Raw genomic sequence first — 21,728 nt, forward strand, 5'->3', positions numbered from 1 at the left:
GAATTTTACAGCTGGGAAGTTACATTTGATTATGCCTTAGAGTTATTTGTAAATGTGTATGATTAGGGTTCTGGCTGTCTGCTAGGGGGCTTTAGGCCCACCTCAGATCCAGCTCTTTGTCTGTTACAAGACATATTGAAAGTTGGAGTCTATTTGCAGTGTAGATTTGATTTTTTAGATATATATTTTTTAACTATGTTAAAAAAAATCATGTCCCTCTTTATCATGTCACTACTAAAACACAAGAGTTTTAGAGACTTGGCTGAGCCTAAATTTAAGCCACACCCCTTAATGTTTTACCCCTGCACGATAAGCAGCTCAATCCCATAGTTTTTAAACAAAAATGTTCCAAAGTCTGAAAATCAGTGTGTAACTTCAAAATTTGTCAATACATAACCCATATTCTCTTCAATTATGTAAACTTTTTTTGGCTTTTATGTATTGTGTTTTTTTATGCAAATAAGCAACTGATAAGTAATATTTGTACAATAAATAGATGAACATTTTTCTTCAAAAATAATTGTTTTATTGACCACAAAAACACGTAATGTGTAATATAATGTTTCCACCATCAGGCATGTAATGAGTTAATATCAATAGCAATAAGGTTGAAAGAATATGATAAAACACTGTAAGGAAAATACTTGTCACTACCGAAACACTTTATGTTTTAAAAAATATATAAATATTTTGAGTTATCAACAAAAATGTAATGATACTGATTGGTTAACTATCCATCTTATAAAACATTAACTCTTAAATCAATCTGATCAGTGTTATATATTTAAGAAAGAAAGATCACATATTTTGTAAGTATTTTATAAATTCAGATTTGAAATTTGTTAAACTAATCATTTTTATTGATTTCAATGAGAAAACCTTCAATAAAAATGTGTAAACAATTTGATCTTTACACAAGGGAAGTACGGACAATTTTAACAAGTTAGCTTTTTTTTTTTAATTTAATGCTATTTTTCAGTCATGACAAATTTAGGAAGGACTTCTTAAAATTTTCTGAAAATACACTATAAAAGTTGATATGTGTACTTTAGATATGGTACAATATATTGAGGGAAAAAGTTTTGTTAATAAAACTTTAAAAATCAAAATAATTTCCAACCTGACTTCAAATGTATTTGTTAATGGCCGACATATTCCTCCAATGGTCCTCTTTGTATTGCAGCAGGTAGAATCCATTAACTTCTACCACATATAAAGAGGCTAATTTAGAGATAGCGATAACGACCTGGCACAAGGCAGTCACTCAAATTTTATGGTGACTTTTAATTTGTTACCTTGTTTTAAAAGCAAATTAGAAAATATTACCATGTCCTCACTTTGAACAGTATGAATTACAGTTCCTGCAAAGAACCTTTAGCTTTGATGTTCTGACGAAGCATGCTAATGTTTGCATTTAGCATCACTTTGGACCAAACTTCTGACCTGAAACAACATTTTAAGACTATTTGTGAGTTTTAAGTCTTGACGTGAACACTACAGGAAATCTACAAATAATGTTTGTTTGATGTTATGACTGAGAACTAAGCTTGTTTACTCTTTGTACAGAAAATAATGTGTAACCTAATGCTAGCATACGAATAACAAGTATTAACTTACTTAACAAGTAATGTGAATTCATTTTAGAGAATGAATTTTACCACTTCTTTCATAATTCATCTGCTTAATTTGAAAATGTGTCCACTGAGCAGTAAGAACTGTTCCAAAATGTATTGCTCCATGAGCCAGACTTTGAGCTTTGTCATCGGCTAATGTTTAGGTTAGCTTTTAGCTCCAGTAACTCTCAGAAACAAAACCTCAGAAAATCATGGTTGTCAAAAGTTGTGTATGTTCAAAACCTTCGTACTCTTCCAATCATCTGACAGTTTGACGATGTTGTCATGTCCCCTTAAGAAACAAATATGACTTGGTCACCACTTAAAAAGACGATGAAAACCTTCACAGAAAAATCTGATTTTTTTTGTTAACAATGATGGAATCTGTCATAATATGGTCCAGCAGTGTGATAGTGTGACCTAAGACAAGTCCAAAGTAGAACTGTGTCAGCAAGTACCTGCCTGCGAAGATGCCCTTCAGCAACACATTTTTACATTACCAGCATTCAGCCTGATGACCTCAGGGAAAGTGGGGGACAACGAATTCCTAGATGTCAAAGGTCGCTGCAAACATCTTTTTGTTGTAGTCTGAAAAACAGGATAAGCAGATTCCAGGTAGTCCAATGACAGATGTGTTTAATGTTACATTTTGAACACTGACACTTCTGCAGAAATTTAGAGGAAGTTGCCCAATTTGAGTTCCATTCATTTTTTTCTTCTGCCGTTCTGATTCTGAACTAATATTTTATCTTGAATAAACATACTTGTGTTTGTGCACGCAAATTTTTTTAAGTCTGGAGTTTAAACTGTACTTATCAGCATGATTTATAGCATGTATGCATGTATTTCTGTGTAATTTGTGTGCATGTGGGAGCCTGTGTGTGCGTTTGGGGACGGCTCCTCTGAAATTTGTCTCGGCTACTCTGAAGTTTTTCTTCAAGCTAATTTCCTCTTTCGTTGTGTTTTCTGAAGCCAATTGGACCTCGCACTTCCATCTTACCCCCAGACCTCAGCACAACCCTTTTTCCACTGAAATTCACTGGTAGACATAAGTTTTGCACATGGACTTGACCCTGAGCATGCATGATGTGTGCACAACTGTGTGTATGTGTGTGTGATGCACTGAGGTAATGACTCCCAGCTGCCTTGTCTGAACAGAGAGCACATCTGGAGAAAAGGAGGGGAAAGGATTCCAAAAAGAAGCAAAGGAGAAGAGGAGTCAATTTTAGCTTATCATAAGTTGAATGTAATATCCTGTTTATTTCACTTTAAATATAGCATCACATATTCAAGAGATGAATAAGGAAACATCTGGAATACAGTAGCCCCAGAGACAGTCAATAAATATTCTTCATTTCATCTTTGCATGCTGCAGACTGCATGAACATGCATTTGCTGTTCAAGTGTAGGAATCTGTGCGTTTGCATGCACATTAAAACATTTTTTTGACTCTTGTGTTTCATTAGAAGCTCTGTGCATATTTGCATGTGAAATGGTTGAGCCGATGCTTGAGTGGGCTTTTCTGTGTAACACTGAGAGAAAAGTTGCAGTGATGTTGAGAGACTTGAGCTGTTTATGGTTCTGGAAATGATTACACAGAAATCCCCCCAGACTGAATTGCTCTTTTAGTCCATGTGAAAGAAATAATGAAAAAAATAAAAAGTGAAAAAGTGTGAGAGAGAACGAGAGAGAGAGAGAGAGAGAGAGAGAGAGAGCAGAGAGAGAGAGAGAGAGAGCAGAGAGAGAGAGAGAGAGAGAGAGAGAGAGAGACAGAGAGAGAGAGCAGAGAGAGAGAGAGAGAGAGAGAGCAGAGTCTGGTTTACTCTTATTGGGGAGGGAGGTCATTCCTTTTCATTGAGTCACACTTTTAAGAGAGACCAGAATCCCCCCCCCCCACACACACACGCAAACAGGCATGCACGCACGCGCACACACACACACACACACACACACACACACACACACACACACACACACACACACACAATGCTCCAGTCTTCTGCTCTTCTCTCTTTAAGGAAAAACCCATCCCAGGCCAAGACAGAGAGAATAGCTTCATAGAGTAATAACTCTGGTCAGCAGCTGCCTTTCTCCCTCTCCTCCTTTTCTTTCTCATCTGCACTTAGTCATTGGCAAAAAAAAGACTCCTGTTCATCTCCAACAACCTCCAAACTGATCATAGCCCTCTCTATATTCTGATTCAACCAAATTTACGAAGAGTAAAGAGACTAAAACATAGTAAAATGTGTGAATAAACACTTTAATTCAACTTCAACAGAATAGTTTTCACCAAAGGCTCCTTTGAGTAAAGATATGGATTCTCCTCCTGAGTTATCATCAGGACCCTTCACACCCTTTATTATATCTCCCTCTCCAAGCCAATCACCTTTTTTGTCAGGGATGCCGACTTCCATGTAAAGCTTGTTCCTCCTGTGTTCTGGCCTGGATATCACATTAGTGGCAGTGCACTGGTTGCTCTTCAGGACACATCAGAAACTTCACGCAGACTTTACTCTCTAACGTACATGATCAGAATCAATGAATGTGCTTTACATTCTCAGAATGTAAATGTCAATGCAGATGTGTTCAAGATGGGGTAAATCTTCTAAAAGCGGGAGACCTCCCACTATGTGCACACGTACAACACATACAAATAAGCAAACGGGCAGCTGCAGCACCTACATGGTTATAAACATGGGGAGCAGACTTATGGACAGTCTGTCAGTGTTTACAGCTAGAATAAACTCCTCTTACTCTGCCTACTAATTGCAACCATACCACTAGTCACAGGCCAGGGCCGTTTGTGTTTATGAGTGAGAGGGGGCTAAGTCTGCTCTTTATCCTGTTCTATTTCATTCTTACCCACCACATGTATGAGATTAACTGTGAAACCTCCTGAATGCACTTTGTTAGGGACATGAAAGCTCAGTGTGTCCCAAGGGTGGCTTCATATGTTCCTCTGATGGCCACATCTGTAAAATAGTCATATCTCCTGAAAATAAACGGACATTAAATCTGTGTGTGGATTTCAAGAGGTCTTCGAGGGGGATTTATTATTTTTCATTCAAAACTCCAGCTGTGCTTTGGCATTTTCTTTTACTGCTGTGTGGTACTAATGCTGGTAAGCTACATTATATGGCCACGGGCACGCGCGCGCACACAATGTCTCGGGGTGCGGAGCCATGGCGCCTCCAAGCGGACAAGGGTGAGCACTGGGGTGCGTCCTGCGCGTGCAGGAGGAGGTATCAGAGCGAGTTGCTGGAGCTGGAGCTGGACAGGAGAGCGAGCGGACGGCTCTTCTGCGGGAAGTAAACGCGCATCCTGGGCTATATTTTCCATTTTCTTCCGCTATTGACACATTTTCTTTCTAGACTTTACCCTCTGCTGAGATGAGGAGATAATCAACAGGGGACCAGCCACAGACGAAGTTTAGAAGTTGAGAAAGTGTTCGGGTAAGGAAAACTTTTACGCACAACAGCGTGCCAATGTGTCTTTCCCTCTCTTTATCGCGCTGTTTCAGATTTTGTGCCTGTATCTGTATCTGTCTCTCAATCTCTCTACTTTGGCTTCTTTGCATGTCTTAAAACTTACTCTCAATTATACGCTCACTCAAATTGGTACTTTTCCCCAGTCAAACTAAACTTTTAAAACACAACAGTTTCGAATTCCCTCCAGAGAGAGGCCTTCTCAGAGCGGGGAGTTTACAGAGCTTTAATCTGTATATTATCGGCATCATTTCTACCTATAAGGATAAAAAGCTCAGAGGACTCGCTCACTCCCCTGTTCAGAACAGAGGGAAAGGAGTGGGAACATCTGCAGGAGCGAATCCTCCGTAGCTCACAGCTGCCCTGTCTGTCCGCTGGAGGGAGCCACAGTAGCGACTTAGTCTGCTGGTTGGTTTGTCGGTCTGATATTTTCAGGAAAAACTGAAAAAATGAGTCTGTATCCGTTGTATTCCTTATTGTGAATGGAAAGGGCACTGGGATGGTCTGAGTTGGCTTTTCTGCAAATTCTAATTTGTTTTGACAACATTTCAAAAAGAAAGGCGGATTAACTGATACAATTAAACTAATAATAAAAAAAAGGTTATATGTTGTAATTTACATCAGTACTGCAGCACTCTGTCTGCAGTGTCATGCCTACCAAACCACAGCTGTGCTGATATTCAATGGAACAACCCTCCTCCTGTGGTATTGCTTTAATATGATCTATGCCTTTTAACAGCTCTTCATCTCAGGATCTTGATTTCGCAGACCCCCCACCCCATTTTAACACCACTGATGGTTTTTACTTACAAGATGGTGCTAGTGGACTATTGCAAAGTTGCCACTTTGAAATTAATGTAAAATGACAAATTTCAAAAATATAAATAAAATGACTCATTCGACCAGCAGCAGGCCTTACGAACTTGTTGCAATCAGCTCCCCTCTGCAGACTTTACTTTTCTGCACACATAAAGGGGATTATCGTGGGCACTGCCCCGAGCCTGGACTCTAAAGGGACCCTGAGGGTCTAATACTAAGTGTGTCACTGGCTGTATTGTAGTTATAAGGACAATTAAATATTTGTTTCCGAAGATACACACTGATATGTCATTGATATTAATTTTAAGACAAGTTCTGCACGATTAGCTCAACTGTTAACACACATGCTGCATATTCTATTTCAAACAAGGGTCAATATGAGAGGGCCCCCTGATGGGCTAATACAGCTACAACAGCCAGTTTGACCCTGGTTGAATGCAGAAAAATATGAAGCCTCTGGAGGGCAGCAGACTAAGGCCTGTCAAATGTTTGTTTTAAAAAATATATAATTTATGATCTTTATATAGTTTAATTAGAGCATGACATCAACAGAAAGAGAACACAAAATGGAGAAAACAAAATGGAGAAGTAAACATGAGGTTATAGTGATCACAATATAAAGGCTAAATTTGCCTCAATCAAGTGAGTTATTGCCTGTGATGCTTCATAACTCCTGTTAAATCTAGCCTACTTTATTCAGTCAGCACCCTGCTCCTTTTTGTCATCACTGGAAATATTGTTAAAGGATTTACTTGAAGGATGATGTGGTGAAAGAGTTTGTGTTGGTTTAGTTAGCTGGAATTTGAATTTGCTCAATCAAAGACTCCTAAAAACAGTCAAATGTTTAGAGATCTGGATGATCTAAATAAAAATTGTATGAACTTAGTGTTGAGGTTTTGCAGCCTGTAAAATTCTGTGTACATGTTTGTAGAAGTAAAATTCAGTAAATGTCAGCCTATGTTGGTATACATCAATTCTTTTACATTTTTTGTTTTGCATTTCCACCATGAAATGCAAATGAAAAAGATACATGGTGTTTAACTCATGTCATGCTTCTCAACCTGTTGCATAATTCTGTGGACGCCATTTTGTTCCCAAGGCAGAATTTAGATTCTTCTTACAATTCTTTTAAATTGATACCAGATGCAGAATGTAGGCTACATGAGGAAATAGGTTTAAGTTATTTTGAGAAAAAAAGTAAATAAAAAGGATCTTAAAGAGACAAATCATACAAATCAAACCATTCATGGTTTTAGCCTCATGACCCACCATCAGCTCCTTAATTTCAAATCTGTGACACAAATGTCTGAGAGGAGAATGGTTTATTAATAAAATATCTGCTGTCTATACTTATAAACCCAACAGTAAAATTACCAACCAAAAGGACCAGCAGGTGGCAGTATGTACGAGTAATATTGTCTTTCTATAATTTAATTAGCAGCCCTTTTTCAACAAATCAGACCAAAAATAAAACAGAAAGCACATCTCAAGGAGAAACTCAACATTATCAAAATGAACGCACACCTTTGCCTTTGTCTCACCACACCAAAGCGACAGGTTGTTGTGTTTTTTATTATTATTTAAAGATAAACACATATTCTGCTTGATCATTTAGTAGTCGACCTGAGAGTATTAATTTCTCTTTACTGATATTAAGGCATAAACTGAAGTTTAAAAAACGTATCGTTGTGTCACTTGTGTTCTTATGTGTCAGACAGGAGAAGTGGAAGATGTTGGGGTTAAAGGTCGTCGCACTGAGTCTTCTTTTTGGAGTCCTGACTCATGGCCAAACGTCAGAGTGCATGAGTAAGATACTGAACTATTGTTGCTTAAAGTGATATGGACATGGTATATTAGATTTTGATGGTTTAATCACCTATGTGGTTTTACATCTGTTTTTGTTTGGGTGTTTTTGTGTACTCCTCCAGAGAAGAATGACTGTCCCTTACATGTGTACTTCACCATCGACACATCAGAGACTATCGCCCTGCAGGAGCCTCCGCCTGGATCGCTGGTGGAGAGCATCAAGGTTCCTTATCTGCATCTTTATAAGTTAAAACATCAACACAAAGTTTTATAGTGTCATCATATCCATGTTGTATGATGTCTTCTTCCTGTAGCAATTTGTAACGCGGTTTGCAGAGCGTTTGGAAGATGCTGAGTTCAAAGGAGCTGTGAAGATCAGCTGGAACGTCGGAGGTCTGCACTTCTCTCAGAGGCAGGAGGTCATCAGTAGTATTGGACCCAAGGCTGATTTCATTAATGTGAGTACCACATACATATGTACAGGTTCTGCTCGTATGTCCCTCTGTTTTTTGGATGGAGAGTGCTCACCTGTGACCGCACCATGAGAAATGTTATATGCAGACAAATGGCAAATCGATGAAGCTGTGGCCTTGAGCTGCAGCACTGATTAGTGTTAGAGTTTTTCATAGACACGAAGGTTTTCAAAATTACAAATACTTCAAGATACCACGTGTTGTAAAACATCTCAATTATTTTAATAATATATTGTTTCAAAAAGTACCAAAGCTTAAAAAAAGCTTCAGATTTGTATTGATATTTTGAACCATCTGTTGTCAAAAGGTGAAACAGAGAGCACAGTGGAGACATGTGCAGGAGTCTGACTGCAGTTTTTGATGATAAAAGACAAAAAATACCCAACATTGGTTGACTTGTATTTTTGTTGGAGTGGCGTGGAAATGGGTTTTAATTTTACGAGAATGGTATTGAAGTAAAAAAGTTTTGGTATTGTGACGACACTACAGAGTCATTATCACCAATAGCATTGATTTGATTCTTACGATGAACTTTGCTGCACCGCTTCCCCAACACCATAAAAGAGCTTTAAAATGATTTTAAAAAAACCACATCTACCTACCTACCTATCTACAAATTAAGAAGGAATAAGTAAGAGGTAGTTCTTTTTACAAATGTAACTTTTCATAAAAGGTTTTTGATCATAAACTTAATGTAACTATATTTGGTCCCATGTATTTTTGTTTGATAAATTGATTATTCAGACAAACACCAAGCACAAAATGAAACCAATAACTCTGAGACCATCACATTTTTCAATTCTCTTGCAGTTTCTATCTCTTTGTGATCTGATATCTAATTTTTAACAAATCTCTATGTTCTTGTCATGTATTTAGCGTCTGGCTGGAATCCGTTACCTAGGCAAGGGCACCTATATCGATTGCGCACTCACCAATATGACCCAGGAAATGTTGCGCTCACCCACTACCCCACGTGCCCTCCGGTTTGCCGTGGTCATCACTGACGGCCATGTGACTGGAAACCCATGTGGAGGCATCAAAGTGGCAGCGGAGAAGGCTCGAGATGAGGGCATCCGGTTGTTTTCTGTGGCAGCATCAAAGAACATTGACGAGACGGGGATGAGAGAGATTGCCAACTCGCCTGCTACAGTCTACAGGGACGAGTTCATGGCTGTGGATCTGAGCCAGGGAAGAGCCATCATTCAGGATAAAACCATTGATCGCATCATCCAGACGATGGTAACACGCACTCTTACTCACAGACACCATGAGCTGTATACAAAGATGGACAATGTGACAGCTTCCTAAAACTGAGGTCAAAACAGCCAGTGAGCTTTTACTGCTCACTGGCTGCGGTGTCTCATAACTGACTGTAGCGTCCTGAGTGATCTATTTTAAACTATGGAGACTCTGGCTCCATATGTCAATTTTTTAGTGGGGGTGTTTTGGCTTAACTTTTGTACGACAAGAGGAGGAGGTGGAGCCATGCTGTCTATCTTTATATACTGACAGAGACACAGAACAATATAAAGCATGGTCAAAGACTGTTCTGCTAACACTTTGTTTCTTCTGTCTTTACAGCAACATTTGGCTTTCCAAGAGGTAAGAATTCACACAAAACTAAACGATTTAAAGATTTATGTTTCAGACTGTCATTCTTTGTTTTCTGTATTTCTCAGTGTTTCAGTGTGTCCTGTCTGGAGACACCAGGACCCCCCGGTCCAAAAGGCCACAGAGGACAAAAAGTGAGTTTAACAAACACTAACTCACTCAGGAACAGAATGTGCATACTTTTCTACTGTCATCCTCTCATATATTTTCTTTTATTAACTCGCAGGGAGCCAAAGGGGACAACGGAGATCCAGGTTTGAAAGGAGAAAGAGGTCGTCCAGGAGATCCTGGTATTGAGGGTCCTATTGGTCAGCCCGGTATTAAAGTAAGATACTGACAGTTCACTCAGATATCGTATATTATCCAACAGTACAAACAGGAATTAGATTTTTGTCCTGATAAATATGAACACTTTTCTTGTTTCTTTCTCCTGTTTCAAGGGAGAACCAGGTCTCAAAGGAGACAAGGTAAGACTTCACGTTCTAGATAATGTTTTTTGTGCTGAAATGTTATTTATCTTTTTTACGTTTGCTGATAGATAATATAACAATAATTATACATTAAATGACCATAAATCTTCTGTCTTTTCACAGGGAGAGATCGGAGCACAAGGGAAAAAGGTAGGTCTTTTGTTGTAACTGCGATTTATTAAAACCAGATAAGTTAAGTAAGTTATCATCATTTTGTCAGGAGATAGGTCTTATTTTTCTTACTGGTCTTGTTTTTGTCATCAGGGTGTAGGTGGTATCCCAGGACGCAATGGCACAGATGGACAGAAGGTGGGTGCCCCAATGAAAGTGAATTCTGTGCACCTCATTTTGTTTCTACTGTTAAAGGAAACTTAAACTTACCTAAAATCAGAAGACTGAAAGTGTTTTAAAGTTAGCAGAAAGATATTCAAATGTTTATTTTTGTCTTTAAAAAAAAATAGAGAGGGACTTGATTCATTTATTGATTGATTGTTTGATTAGTTGGTTGGTTGGCTGGAGAATGATTGATGGATAAGTCACTCACAGTTGGTTGGTTGATTTATTGTTTTTATATTGGTTAGATCGAAATGTTGATGAAGATAAGTTTAGTTTATTAGTTTAGTTGTCAGGGACCATGTACAAACAATAACATTAACAGAGAAAAGATTCTTCGTACCAGATTATAGCAGTTTGCTAATTTCCATCTGCAGTCCCTGGGCAGATTGACAGCTTGATTGTGCCTATTACTGCAGCCTGTTGTGTGTAACACTGGGCTCCTGGCTTGGCACCTTTCAAAGGTGTTAAGTTCAGACACCATCACAATCACCACAATTTTTGCCAGGCTTGGTAAAATACATTGCTTGTCCTAACTTAACTTCTTTGCATTTTCTCCTCCCAGTATTTTGCACTCTAGGGCAGAAACGCCCCATATAGCATATTCATTAAGGCAAACGTACTAAATGAACAATGTGTTGTTTTGCTCATATGAAAGACGCATTCCTCACTGCACGCTGTTAGTAGATCAGATAACACGTTTTTTTGCTGGTGGTATCAGGTTTGCCCACGTTTTAAGACGCACAAACGTTTAGTAAATCAGGCCCTAAAAGTTCTTCATTACAAACCCTCTTGATGAAATGATAACATTATGATACTTCTTTGATTGAATTCTTTTCTTCATTGCAGGGTAAAATTGGACGTATTGGTGCTCCTGGCTGCAAAGGAGACCCAGGCGACAGAGTACGACTGATTTCCATTTCTATGTGAAATTATAATAAGTGTCATGATTGTGTTGTGTTATTGTGTGTTTATGCTGTGTCTTCGATGCTTTGTAGGGTCCCGATGGTCATCCTGGAGACGTCGGTGAACGTGGTCTTGCTGGAACTGATGGAGAGAAGGTATTAAAATCTTCTCTTTCCTTAAAGTCAATTCTATCAGCCATTAAACCCCGTCTTACTAATTTTGAGTCTGTGTTGTGATTTGTCTTCAGGGGGACTCTGGTCGTCCTGGAAGATCTGGTCCACCCGGCCTGGCTGGAGAGTCTGGACCAAAGGTACATCTGAACACAAAAGGTTTAGGTCATGTTAAATTATTATTTTTTAATATTTGGAGGTGAACGGCTAAACTCTTGGTGCTTCTTCAACAGGGAGAGAGAGGAAGTCCTGGATCACCTGGCCTCCCTGGACAGAAAGGAAACCCTGTAAGACTCATCCCACAGACAGAACAAACAGTCAAACACATTCTCAAGCGAATGCATCATCAAACTCACCTGTTTGTTGTTTCTCGTAGGGAACCCCTGGACTCCCAGGAACCAGAGGAGAGCTGGTAAGATTTACACAGTATACTTTGCTTCACTTCAGCTTTTATTGACTTTGTGTTAAATTACTTACTGTTCTTGTCCTCTAGGGGAGAAGAGGAGACTACGGGCCAAAGGGGGCTCAAGGGCCAGACGGTGTTAAGGGAGATAAGGTATGAGCATTGGCACAACACCACACAAGTGTAAAACATTTCTATGTTCTAGACTTCTTGCCTTGGCTTCTATTATTTCCTTTATTCAGACATATTATTACACCACTACGTGTCTCAACTTTTTGTCTGTCACAGGGTGAAAATGGACCAGAGGGTACAAGAGGACTTCCAGGTGAATCAGGAAACAAAGGAACAAAGGTGAGAAGACCCGCTTTTAACTTTATATACATAATACAATCTTGAAAATGTTTATTCGACCTCATTTTGTTGCATCTGCCGTTTGCTTTCTCTCATCTTAACAGGGAGACAATGGTCTGCCCGGCCCAAGGGGACCACCGGGGGCCCCAGGGGAGCTTGGGAGAAATGTGAGTGACAACAGTATTTAAGCATTAAAAAAAAAAGACACACTTACTTAACTTGGATAAAATGTAGAAGTAGGACAATCAGTAATACCCTTCACAAAGATTCAAACAAAGTAGCTGGTTTTAAAAATGTAAGGAACAAAAATCTTAAATATTTGAATTAAAAATGGATTGCGTATAGTTAAGAGTTGTCAGCAAAACTCAATAAGTAAACTCCAGATTCTTGACTATTCTAGGAACAGTAAAAACAACGATACGTTACCTTTACAAGCTTACATTAACACTGTTTCTGTTGTAGGGTACCAGAGGTGACCCTGGTGATGCTGGACCAAGAGGAGAACCTGGACAAGCTGGACCAAAGGTATGTTTCTCCATAAATCTGGATAATTATTAACATTTTCATTGGTTTCAGTTTGCATGTCTTTGTCTTGAATGTTTTTCATTTTTTGTTTCTATTCAGGGAGACACTGGAAGACCGGGTTTTAGCTATCCTGGATCAAGAGGACCATCGGTAATGTACACAAACATTCAGCCATTTTGCATTTGCTAGCTAGAGGGACAGAATTAGCGAACAAAAATTTTGTCTGCTTTTGTACAGGGTGAGAGAGGAGAGGGAGGCAACCGTGGACCTCGTGGAAGCAGAGGAGACTGTGGTGCGAAGGGCGATCCGGGAAATAAGGGAACTCCAGGAGAGTCAGTAAGTAACTCCTTGTTGTAAGGTTGTTGCTAACGCTGAAGCTAAAGGTGTCTGTTTCAGAGCAGTAAACCAATTGTTTGCTTTCAAAAGGGTGAGCCAGGACCTCAGGGTGAACCAGGCCTGAGAGGACCAAGAGGAGAGCGTGGGCGTGATGTAAGTACAGTGAATAAAAAATAAAAACATTTGCTTTCCTTGAAACCGAGGGAGAAACTGTCTGGTTGTATTAAACTAGAAAAGTCAAACTAGGCTACAGCTTTAATTTGTTTACTCGTTGCCAATCAGCACTATCTGTTCGCACTATGAGCTGTGATTTTCTGTCTTTTGGTCCTCCACAGGGAGATCCTGGTCCTGAGGGAGATGCCGGCCTCACAGTGAGAACATTTCATCTAATCGTTTTTCGTTCACATCAACAGAACAGTGGCAAAGAAAATGACATATGGTTTTGTTTTGCAGGAATGCGATGTCATGAACTACATCAGGGAAACTTGTGGCTGCTGTGGTGAGTTTGGTTACCTTTGTGTTTGCATCATAGACTGTATGATGGTGTTCATCATATTGTAGCTTCTGCATCCCTCCAAATGACCTTTGGTGAAATTAGGACTGGTGTAAAGGCTTCACAACATGCCCACCTGTCTCTCAACTCAGCTAAGGCCCAAAGTTACATCTTGACACTTTATCTTTGGTTCAATTTTGACTATGGTTGCACTCGTTCATTTACTGCTCTGTGTGCCTTTGAATTGCCCCCCGGGGACAAATAAAGTTTTTTGAATTTGAATTAGAATTTAATCATTGCTTTACGTGAAACAGTCAACAACAACCCCAGATTAAGGTTTATTATCATCCAATTCCCAGTCGGGGTTAACACAGTAGTAAAAGTAGCAAAAAAGGAGCACACGCGACAGCATCTCAGTAAAAAATGCACAACCGCAAAAAGACTTGAAGAAAGAAACTGAGGTTGACTGAGGTTATAGACAGCCACCAATAAGCTATTACTTAAAACAACCAATTCCCTATCTATGCAGATATTTAAATCTTAGTGAAAGTTAAATGGTTAAGTTAAAAAAAATAAACTCCAGTCTTTGCCATACATTGGAACTTGGCTCTGATAAAAAAGTGTATGATTCTCACTTTGGTGTTTTTGTTCACAGACTGTGAGAAACGCTGTGGAGCCCTGGATATTGTGTTTGTAATTGACAGCTCAGAGTCTGTGGGTCTGACCAACTTCACCCTGGAGAAGAACTTTGTCATCAACACCATCAACAGATTGGGATCTCTGGCCAAAGACTCACAGTCAGACACAGGTGGACTTGCCTTGTTCATGCACATGGTCATGATTTCAGAATTACTTTTAAAACGTTTTAACAAGGTGGCTGTGAGCTTGCTATAAACATGTCTTGTGTTCACAGGCACCAGAGTGGGAGTTGTTCAGTACAGTCACAGTGGAACCTTCCAGGCCATCAGACTCGACGACCCCAAGATCAATTCACTGTCTGCTTTCAAGGTCTCTCACAAAAACAGGCGCACACACACAAACACATGGTGCTTTGAAGTGTATTTTTAGAGCACAGCACAGGCCGATCTTTTGTCTCTTGTGTCCAGATGTTTTTTGATTAATAAAAGCTGATGTGCTCTCAGATCACATGTGATGCCTGCACACATTAAGGGAGAGGGGAGTCATCACACATTTAGTCTCTCACCAACCCAATAATAATTGGTGCCTTCTGCTATTTCTGAAGATATTCACAAAGAAGTGCCAGCTCTAGAAGTTGGAGATTTTTAAACAAGGGGAAGTTTATATGGTTTCTTCTCCTACACCTGGCAAAACATCACATGTATTACATAGCATATAGTCTTTGGAAAATTCATTATTCACAATTTTTGGCTTAAACTTTCTTCATTTTAAGATATGTCTTCATTTTTCATCCTCGTTAAATAAAAAAATAAACATAGCTGTAAGGCAATGCTAATATAAAAGCCTCAACGTTTGTTACTCAGTTGATTATTTTCACTCTCATACAAACATTTATGGTTAAAACAGCCAATATGAATAATTAATGTTGGTTTGAAATATTCTATAAATAAAAAGATAACTAAAAGATTTCATTTGCAAATGTAATAGATGCTACAGTTAACTAATTTTACTTACGCCCAGTTAACAGCCATGATACTTTTCACATTAGCAACCCAAATATTCAAAACTAAGCTAACTTTAAAGCACTTTTGAATAATGATAGAAGACCCCTCCTCTGTGTGCATGAGTGTAAACCTCATGCACAGCCCTCACAAGCTGTAACCTCTCCACTACCCAGGAAGCAGTGAAGCGTTTGGAGTGGATTGCTGGAGGAACATGGACTCCCTCTGCTATGAAGTATGCCTACGATAACCTGATCAGGGACAGTCGCAGAGCTAAAGCCAAGGTGACTGTGGTCGTTATCACTGACGGACGCTTCGACCCCAGAGATGACGACTCGCTGCTCAACTACCTCTGCAAGTAGGTTCCTCTGCATCACTGGGGATTCGTCATGAGATCTGGAAAGAATGTTTGTGGAGAAGAATGGCGTTTCATCTCATTGCTTTTATCTGTGTGTACCTGTTCATGTGAGCAGTAAACCCGGCCTTGATGTGAGTGCCATCGGTATCGGAGACATGTTCGACCAGATCGAGGAGAACGAGATTCTGAAAAGCATCTCCTGCCAAAAGGATGACAGGGTGCTGGGCATGAGACGCTTTTCAGACCTGGTGGCTGAGGAGTTCATTGACAAGATTGAACATGTTCTTTGCCCAGGTACTCCTATCACAGAAACACACAACATGGACTGCAGGATAATCTGGTCGACTATTTGAACTTTTTTTCTCTGACATTCTGTCTTTATCTTTGGTTCAGATCCTGTCATCGTTTGCCCTGATCTGCCATGTAAATCAGGTAAGACACTAACTCTCAAAGGATCTCTTCATGCTCTCTTTTATGATTGTATTCTTTTTCAGCCTGGCTAAATCTCTTGCCAGATTGTAAAACAGTGTGTAAAAAGTATCAGGCAGATGTGTCAAACAATTTATATATTTTTCTTAAATCATTTTATTCATTTTAGCATAACACCATCAACCACTTGTACAATTCCACCATCCAGCACGGCTCTGTGGTGGCAGGTTTGAAGGTCGCCTTCGAAAGTGATTATTTAGGCCAGCTTTACATAGTCTCTTTAGATCAGGGGTGTCCAAAGTGCGGCCCGGGGGCCATTTGTGGCCCTTGAGTGGATTTTTTTGTGGCCCTTGACTTCAAATCGAAGAATCAGAAGATTTTGGCCCCAGGCCTCATCAGATGGCATCTTTCGTTCTTTTTTTCTTTTTCATGTTAGCGAGGGAGACCTATAAAAGCCTGACTATTCTTCCCAAAAAATCAGAACACAACAGTTTCCCACTGCAATTAGTTATTGTGTATTTACATAATTTTTTGAAGAGGTCAAAATACAAAAAGTTCCTTCCAATATTTAAAAAAAACCAACCAAAAAACCCTGTGGCCCGTGAGCGATTCTAACGCAACAATTTTGGCCCGCAAGAAAAAAAGTTTGGACACCGCTGCTTTAGATGTACCTGAAGATTCATTGGTACTTAAAACTTGATTGTCTTCAGGATATTGAGGTCTTTACACCATGTTAAGAATAACACAATGTGCCTACGTCCTGTGTGCTCAAAGTCAATCTGAGACTTAAAAAGCAAAAGATTAGTTTATGGTCATCTCACATTTGTTTCTTTAAAACAGAAAGGGTTTTTTTGAGTCATTTTTTTACTTTTTTTGGGAGTAATGTAAAATATAGCATTTTCGTAGCCATTAACTATTTAACAGTCATAGAAATAGTCACAGTTTTTTTACAAGAAACTTCCAGATTTTTGTAATCTCCAGCATCCAGCTGCCACCTTATCAAGGATTTGTTGTTCATTAATCGAGTAACATACATGTAAATGAAAGTACAGGTATTAAAAAAATTGTGGCATCATGCCAAGGGTTCATGCTTACACTTAGGGTATTGTAAATTAAAAAAGGGAAGGAGAAGATGTATGTCGCTGGTTTGCTACACATTCAGTCAGGACACGGCGTTAGAAGTGTTGTTGTCTAACCAGAAAGAGTCACTCAGTGTACGTCCGGCCTCTTTGTTGGATTTGTGATGCGTCGTGTCAGTGGGACTCTGCCCACACTGTTGTTCCGCCCACTTCTTTCAGGAGGGGGTGTCACTGCGGGGCAAGCCCCTTCCCCCTGGAAGTCACAGTCGGAGGATGGAAAACCGTCGTTGGTCCCAACCTCTTTGGAGGGCGTGGCCGAACTGCTGAACGGTCTGAGTGAGCAACAGTACGGGGTTGGAGTAGCAACCATGGCGTACACAGCCCAGAGAGCCAAACTCGCTGAAGGATCGGACAGGCAACAGTGGACCCAGCTGTTCATCGACTCCTTCAAATATGTCTATGGAGACATATTGGGAGACCCAGAAAAAGCCTTGGGACTCTGCTAATGCTAACATGCTACCTCGCCATAATGGAAGCCAATTACTAATCAGCTTACTGCTGGACATTGAATATGTTTTTAATTGAACTACAGGGCATTTTTAACTCTATAGGTGCAATACTCTCATGGGCTGATGCAAAAGAAAGTTGCATGATATTAATCTGGTCCTGTGCTAACATTGCAGAGCAGCATTAATCTCTGTTCTTGTATGTGACAGATGGGACAAATTCAAATAGTGGATTAATGATGCTCCCTCTCATCCATTATTATTTCTGAATTAATGTCCATGGAGCTGCTTATAGGGAATATATTCTTGTTGGAATAATGATACAAATTGCCTCCTCCATTTTAGAGCAATTACTTTTTTCCATTCAAATGGAAAGTGGATGTCATCCATTTGTTGGAAGCTGATTGGTGTTTAGGGCCATTGAAGTTGCTTCTGTGCAATAGACAGTGGCTCTTTGTTAAGCTTCATTTCCACTGTGAATCACAAGCTCGCTGAGTCATTTTTTTTTGCTGTTTTGCACATATCTGTGGTTATGGCCTTAAGTACATTTTTCCTGCGTTCTGTGAAGAAGTCATGTTGGTGGAAAGGCCATTACATGTGGAAAATATCTGGTTTAATACATATACTTTATACATGTTACTAAGTGAGTCAGAAGTAGGAACATGTTGATGTTTGGTTAACAGACTTGGCACTGACAATGAAAGAACTGTATTGTATATTTTTCCGTGGATTGGTGCATGATTTTTTCTGCATGGCTTGTAAGGAACAATGAGGAAAATAACCACTGAGTGGCTTTAACCAAACGTTTGGAATCATGTTAGCTCTGTGACTGCAACTTGCTGATGTGAACTGTTGTTGTATAAAATGCATTCATTTTTTTATGATGTTGTTCAAATGAATAAAACCATAATGCAATCTAAAAAATGCTTTCTGGATGAGGCCACTACTTTTCTGAGAAGGTTTTTAATGGCAGCTGAACTCCAGCATGGTGCAACATGTTACAGTATATTTTTCATGGCTTTGTCCTCTGAACATCTTTGCTTCAGCTTTGGCTGGCAGAACACCATGCTTGATTTAAAATTAATGTATGTGCCTTTGTCTGTTCCAGAACCTGCTGTTGCTAGCTGTGTTCAGCGGCCTGTCGATGTGGTATTCATGCTGGATGGTTCTGAGAGGATGGGACTGGAGAACCACCGCAGGGCCAAAGAGTTCATTGAGAATGTGGCTAACCAGCTTATCCTGGCCAACAGCAACACAGATGAGAGGAGTGCCCGCTTTGCTCTGCTGCAGTACGGCAGTCCTTCAGAACAGCGGGTGGAGTTCCAGCTCACACACAATCTTACAGTGATCTCAGATGCACTGGGAGGGGTTAGCTACATGGACTCCTCCTCTGCTCTTGGCAGTGCTATCATCCATGCTGTCAACAATGTGGTGATGCCTCAGGTAATAAAATACACAAACATGTCTTTGGTTTTGTGCCAGGACAAACGTAGCTAATCCTGTGCTGGCTATAGCATTATATTTACTGAGACATACATCTTCGTATTAAACTATCATAATAAGGGAAAAGTAAAGCAGTCGGAAGCACAGGAACGCAGCTTGCTGGGTTTTAAAAATACTTGTTCTGTAGCACCCCATATTATCACATTATACTTTATTTGTTTAAATCTTTAGTCATAGAAATAACACTGACCTTTTGTGTTCATGGTTGTTGATGTTAGCTTAGCTAATTGACGACTGCTGTTAAAATGTAATACTGAGACAATAAGTCATTAAAATATAATGAATGTAACAGATCATTTCAATGCAATAATGCAGTAATGGAAAAGAAAAATTATTGCGTATTGATCTTCTTACAGTATTTCTCTTCCAAAAGTATGTAAAATAATATTTTTCTCTCACCACTCCTTGTTCTGTGTTTAGCGGGGAGAACGCTTGGCCCGTCGTAATGCTGAGCTGGCCTTCATCTTTATCACTGATGGCATCACATCCAGTGAGCAACTGGAGGAGGGCGTGTCTGCCATGAGGCGGGCGGAAGGTGTTCCCACAGTCATCGCTGTGGGTTCAGACACAGATGAAGAGGTGCTGCGGAAGGTTTCGCTAGGGGACATGTCAGCCATCTTTAGAGGAGATGATTACACCATTCTGAACAAACCCTCATTCTTCGAACGCTTTGTCCGCTGGATATGCTAGTGAGGAGCTGTAACACACCACACCATAGAGTTAGAACCCACAGAATGAAAGAAGGGCCTGCTCCTTCAGCATACAGATAAACACACAACAGCCCTCTGTGATCATTGTCATGACTGGATGAACCCTACAGTGGTGGCTTAATATCCAGTTATTAGGGGTAAAAAGTAATTTAAACCAGCTTAAACAAAACACTTTAAACCAGAAGATACACACTGGTGCAAACAAACACATTAGCATTTAACCTATGGTCAGCACATCCAACTAAAGACACAGACAGGAAAAGTGTATGATTATTGAATGTGTATGAAGAAAATTGTGGGCTTTATTTTCTTTGTATTGGTTTAAAGCTTGCAAAAGAAGATGTTGCTTTCTCTCCGTCTTCACAAAGTCAGTATTTACATAAAAGGTGCTAATGTTAAAAAATAAAAGACAAAGCCGTTTGAGTGGTTCTGAAGACTGTCTTATGTTATGCTGTAATTACTGTAGTTTGTTCAGGGGATTAAAATTTACAGACAAATCTACTTAACAGAAGAAATGTTGCACAAAAAATTCCGTCAGCCAAATCAGAAGACACATCAACTCGTGCATACTTGTATGTAGTTAATACAAATAAATTGACAGCATTAAAGAGACATATCTGTAAACATGAAGTCAAAATAAAGCCGAATGTTGTCACCACTACACTGTCTTTTGTTTTTGCAACTTAAGTTTGTGATGTGGTAACATGTATTTTTTTTATTCTTTGTGCAATGTGTCATTAAATCACTTTAACCTTAGCAGCATGCATGTGTCTCTTAACAATGATTTTAGTATAGAAATCAAGGGGACAAAACTTAGCCTTCATACAGTGGCAGACTTTACCATAGGTTTCTCTCTACAATTGCCTTGGGCCCCCATAATACCCTTAAAGTGTCAAGTTCAAGAGTTAAAAAGGTTTTTCTTCCACTTTGTGGTAAATAATTATGTTCTCCTTAAAAATGTTCATGCAAAAAATGTAATGAGAGGAATGGCTGATTCATCTTTAACTCACAGCTGCTTCCCCCTCTGGCAGCATTTACATAAAACTGACCTTAAATCAACACATTTTGTGAAGGCTATATGAACCTCCATTAACTTAACATTTTGTTCAAGATCAGATTTATATGTATCATTAATCAAACAATAGATGAGATGTGATACATAACTGTACCCAAAGGGACATTTTTCTTAGACTGTCCTGCAGATGCAAGTAAATTAAATTGTAGGCTGTATATATATATATATATATATATATATATATATATATATATATATATATATATATATATATATACATGAAATGATTATTATTTATATTATTGTTGTTAGCTAATATTTATTATTTTTATTATAGTTAATTACAATAATTAAAAAGCTGAAGATAACCTATTTGTACATCAGTAACTCACTCAGGACCAGTTGTCCCAAACTGACTTTTTAGCTAATGTTAGCTATAACTCCAAGGTAGAGTTCAGCAGGACATTGGGAAGGATATAATATACTTGATTCCCCCCTTTACGAAGTGGAAATAACTATTAGAGAACTGTTACAAAAAACATGAAGTTCGGAGCATGAAAAATGATTAAATTATTCTCACCAATGGCTTTTAAATTTCCCAGACAGGATACGACATCACACCATGAAGAAGAAAACTTGTTTTTTTTTAAAAGCGCCCCTTAGTGGCTGACAATTTGACAGTGTGACAAATGGA

General features: G+C 39.2%; 1 protein-coding gene across 2 annotated transcripts; it reads left to right on the forward strand.

Annotated features, from left to right (window-relative positions):
* The first annotated feature begins 4,872 nt into the window (after positions 1-4,872).
* col6a2 (collagen, type VI, alpha 2) lies at positions 4,873-20,775 on the forward strand. 2 transcript variants are annotated; one of them, XM_079347874.1, is made up of 32 exons: positions 4,873-5,065; positions 7,632-7,723; positions 7,846-7,946; positions 8,038-8,181; positions 9,073-9,435; positions 9,778-9,798; positions 9,876-9,941; positions 10,034-10,132; positions 10,248-10,274; positions 10,401-10,427; positions 10,542-10,586; positions 11,460-11,513; positions 11,609-11,671; positions 11,764-11,826; positions 11,920-11,973; positions 12,063-12,098; positions 12,180-12,242; positions 12,378-12,440; positions 12,545-12,607; positions 12,903-12,965; positions 13,065-13,115; positions 13,203-13,301; positions 13,392-13,454; positions 13,637-13,672; positions 13,755-13,800; positions 14,450-14,602; positions 14,708-14,802; positions 15,611-15,792; positions 15,908-16,086; positions 16,186-16,224; positions 18,915-19,249; positions 19,730-20,775. In XM_079347874.1, exons 2-32 carry the CDS (start codon positions 7,648-7,650, stop codon positions 19,997-19,999), a joined length of 3,039 nt encoding a protein of 1,012 aa, XP_079204000.1. In that variant the 5' UTR covers positions 4,873-5,065; positions 7,632-7,647; the 3' UTR covers positions 20,000-20,775. The 2 variants fall into 2 exon arrangements, with proteins under 2 accessions (XP_079204000.1, XP_079204001.1); XM_079347875.1 differs by lacking the exons at positions 18,915-19,249; positions 19,730-20,775 and adding an exon at positions 17,520-18,879.
* The last annotated feature ends 953 nt before the right edge of the window (positions 20,776-21,728 follow it).

The sequence above is a fragment of the Symphodus melops genome, assembly GCF_947650265.1.
Source record: "Symphodus melops genome assembly, chromosome: 7".
Lineage (NCBI taxonomy): Eukaryota > Metazoa > Chordata > Actinopteri > Labriformes > Labridae > Symphodus > Symphodus melops.